Source organism: Streptopelia decaocto, assembly GCF_964273445.1.
Source record: "Streptopelia decaocto genome assembly, chromosome: 4".
NCBI lineage: Eukaryota > Metazoa > Chordata > Aves > Columbiformes > Columbidae > Streptopelia > Streptopelia decaocto.
This window is the reverse complement of record NC_138658.1, coordinates 62,190,746-62,194,849: the sequence shown is the minus strand read 5'-3', so window position 1 is coordinate 62,194,849 and position 4,104 is coordinate 62,190,746. Positions and strand designations below refer to the sequence as shown.

At 39.1% G+C, this 4,104-nt stretch overlaps 1 protein-coding gene across 1 annotated transcript; it reads right to left on the bottom strand.

Annotated features, from left to right (window-relative positions):
* Positions 1-329: 329 nt before the first annotated feature.
* FGFBP1 (fibroblast growth factor binding protein 1) lies at positions 330-1,075 on the bottom strand (the record flags this gene model as incomplete). The annotated part of the gene is made up of 1 exon (XM_082050814.1): positions 330-1,075. Exon 1 carries the CDS (start codon positions 1,044-1,046, stop codon positions 330-332), a length of 717 nt encoding a protein of 238 aa, XP_081906940.1. The 5' UTR covers positions 1,047-1,075.
* Between the last annotated feature and the right edge of the window lie 3,029 nt (positions 1,076-4,104).

Below are 4,104 nucleotides of genomic sequence, written 5' to 3'. Positions count from 1 at the left end.
AAAAGTATTGTACATAACCAAGAAGTGCATGGCACTGAATTCATCACTTTGGCTAGCACAGCTCAAAGAGGGGCAAGGAGACTACTTATATACTTCTGTGTAGAGCATGTAACATCCATTAGTAACACCTGTATAGCAACCTATGTGTAAATAAAATCTATAACATCTTCAACTGTGTCAAGTGTAGTCTGTTGTGTATATACAAAATCAGAAAAATATATGCCTTTTTTTTCTTATATACACTATATAACACAAGAATAAAATCTGGAATAGTTTGTGGTAACTTAGATGAGACTGGACTTTGATGATAGAGAGCTTTAGAAACACTGTCAGCATTTTTTGTCTTGCACCATTGTGACAAAAAAGTTGCACAAAGAAAGCAAGCTTTCTGGACAGTATTCCTCAGCCACCTTTTTCTGATCAATATAATCGATGTCTTCAACACAATCCTGAGGACTGTGTTCCAGCTTTTTTTCAGTCACAGAGGCAGCTGCTGGAGCCTGAACAACTTCTTTTGTGTGATGAATTGCGTTCCCTTTCGCAGGACCCACTGACGTTAGCAGGCTTGAGCGGGTCAGCTTGAGATGAGCGCTTCGTGAGCCTTTCCTACATATTTTAGATTTTAGGACACTTTTTGGGTCTTGACAAATCTGCTTCTCCTTCTTTAGGGATCGGGAGACTTGTTTCCAGTAGGATTTCTGGTTTGCTGCATACTGTGGACAGGCAGAAGGGTCTCCAGAGAACTCACACCAGAACTCGCTGTCGTCCTGTTTGCACTCCACATGCACAGTCGCAGCATTCCTGTCCGTCACTGCCCAGGTGCACTCAGTGTTTTCCTTGGTTTTAAACTTGCCTTTGGGAGATGCTTTTCCTCCTTTCGACTTCTGGCCTTTTTCATCTCCTTGGTTAGATTCAGTTTGTTTTTTTCTACCATCTTCTATGCCTTGTCTTCCCTTTTTTCTCTCCTTCTGTCTTTCACAGTTGGCTAGTAGCATGTGGGAGACCACAATCAACACACAAAGAAGTCCAAAGCTTTTGATATTCATGGTCTCTGTTTTGCTTGTTATCTGCCTTCAAAACAAAAACAAACAAACAAAAATATTTAAACATTTTCCCTTAATGTTTGACTCAGCAGCGTTTCAGACATGGTATTGCACTGCTCTTTGATACCTATTAAAATGGTGTTACCAGTAAAATCCTCTGTCCTTTGTGTGAATAATACCTGGTTTTGAGAACCATTACATACTATCCTTGAAAACTGTAGATGGCTGTGGAGTAAGTCCTTACGATCCAACACTTAATTATCTATGTAATGTCATTCCCAAAGTCATTCCTAGGACATGCTACTGCTACTGATGTACCTTAATTAAAATCTCTTCTGCTGTCAAAAACATAAGAACCTGGGATTATTGAATCTCAGAGGGATATGTGAAGTTAAAGTATATAAAGCAGTTCTTGTTCCTCGTGATCTCCCATTTTGTAAATGGCACATAAGTGATTTTGACTCTAACCTCTGGCTCTTCTTTAAAAATGTGCCAGACAGAAAGGAAACCCTTTGGCTAAAGCCAAGCAAAATTATTTCTTGAGGGTCCTCAAAATTGTCTTAATTCACTGGCTATGCCTATATTTCAGTTTTCTGTTGAAAAAAAAATAATGATACTAGTGTTTCCAGACACCAAAAAGTACCTGTTGATGCATTCTTTGCTGCCTTGACTGATAAACAGGTAGAATAATGTTTTTGCTTTTGAAGACAACTACAGTGTACTGGGCTGTGTCTAAAGCTAAAAAATTTAAGGGACAAATATGCAACTTCAGTCTTGAAATGTACCTAGTTAGAAAATTATTATCAAGCTGATCCCTGCATCTGCACAGAGCACATATATTTCTGTAGGTGTTTATGAGCAGCTTTCAGGATCACAGAATACCGTAACAGTAATACCATGACAGTAAATAATACTAAGTAATACCATAATAATAATACCATAATAGTAAATCTGGCATGTAGCTGATTAAATCCTTAAATATATTACTCAGAAGTTTCCACCATGGCTGTTTCTGTAGCCAAACTTCCATGTTAGAAAGCAGAAATTAATGTGCAGGCATGCTAATAAAGAACCTATTTCAATATTTAACTACCTGCAAATATCTTTAGTTACATAAATACATGATCTAGAATACATAGGTAGCAGCAGCTGTGAGCAGATCCTGCTTTTGTATGGCTCTTACTTGGCTTGCTTCATGCCTTATACTATACACGGAGATTTTCACTCCATAAAACCCTCTTCAGAAAAATCCATGTAGCATTTACAGTTCTGTTGCAAATACAGCAACTAAGAACATTAAAATGAATAATGATGTGACAGTAACTTTCTGTTGCAAATGGAACAGGGTAAAAGTAAGGTAACTAAAAGACATACCTTGCACGGGGCTTGGAGACACCCAAACGCAACTCCTGATGCAACCTGTCTCTATCAAAAGAATCACAGCTAGTTGTAAAAGCAGCATGGTATTTATAAAGGCAGAGACACACCTTCAGGTCTCCAGGAAGGCTGTTGCAACACAATAGGATATTCAGTGCCATGTTCGCTCACCTCTGACACACCTCCTTGGAAAAGGGCCAGTTTGCATTCTTAGCATGAAAAGAAAAAAAACCCCACAGCTTTGATGGGGTGGCAAGATGTGTTTGTGCAATTTAGATGTTGCTTTAGCCAAGTCCTTCCGTCTTCATGAACAGTGATAAGAACTTTATTAGATCATGAGCTACTCTAAAAGAGCTGTTCCCAGGCATTGAAGGATGTGTCCTGCAACGCCCTCAACAAGTTGCAATACCATTGTGTTTAGCAGAACTTGGGTAGTAGAGTTCAATGATTTTTCATGAAATGAAAACCAAAAGCATTTTGAAGTTACCTTTCAAACATTTAATTACCTACTGTCACAAAAATATATCAGAGAACATTTAAAAATCAAAATAAGTAATTATTCTGCATTAAGGGCAGCATTCATTATGGTGAGATGATCATAAGCACAAAGTTCAGAAACAAATTCAAGCTCCTTCAGAATTAGTGACTACAGTCACCTTGCTTCTGGGGTCTAAGAGCTGAGATCAGATGCACAGCACTGATCTGTGCTCCTGCCTCTCTGTCAGCTTTTGTGTGTGCAAAGAAGTGGGTTACATCAAAAGATTTCATTACGGGACCATGTCTAACGCATCTTAATGTGAAAAAGATGATGGTAGTGAAAGAACAAGCATTAGACAAATATAAACATATATTCAAAGTTGGGATAGGCATCCCTTAAAGAATGGATAGAGCAGGTAGTGCCTTTGTAGCTCGGTTGCTTCAGGTGGTTTTACTGGAGAAAAGTGGGACATTTGTTTTAAATGCTTGGGGAATACTTACAAGGATAAAAGGTGGATGCAAGAAGAGATGAATGTAGAAATTAGTGTAAGATATAGGCAAGTCTTCCTCTTTGACTGTTTCCCATCAGACATAAATGGGACAAAGCTACAGGCAAGGCATTGTCTGGACTGCTTTGGTGATGAGAAGACTTAACTTTCTGTAAAAAAATTAGGAGCCAAAAAAGGAAGAAAAAGTGTAATTCTGCAATGAGTGACAGACAGAAGTGTGGGGAAAGGAAATAATTTATTTGAAATACTAACGGTCTGATCTGTGTGCCAGGACTGTCTCCTAATTTATCTACGTATGTTCAGCTACCTTTGACACTTTCTGATCAACCTGAACCATCGGATCTGCTTTGTGCACCTTTGATTGGCATGAGTTAGTATGAAAGTATTTGCTATAGTCCACTAAATGTGAAAGATTTGTAGTCAACACTGGCAAGGGCTCATCAATAGGGGTAAGGATGGCTCAGGGATCAGAAAAAGTCTAACAGGTCATCAGGTTGGGTGGGAATCAGAGAACGAGGATGCTGTAAGAGAGGAACTGTCTTGCTCAGGAATCCTCAACTCCACATAGTACCCACAGTATCATCTGGAGTATTAGTATTTAGCGTGATCCTTAAAGCTGCAGCTGCATTAGTGTGGCTGTGTGCCCTAGCTAAGGAGCCTCTCGTCAGGGCTAATAACTTCTGGAACAGCATCAAGCC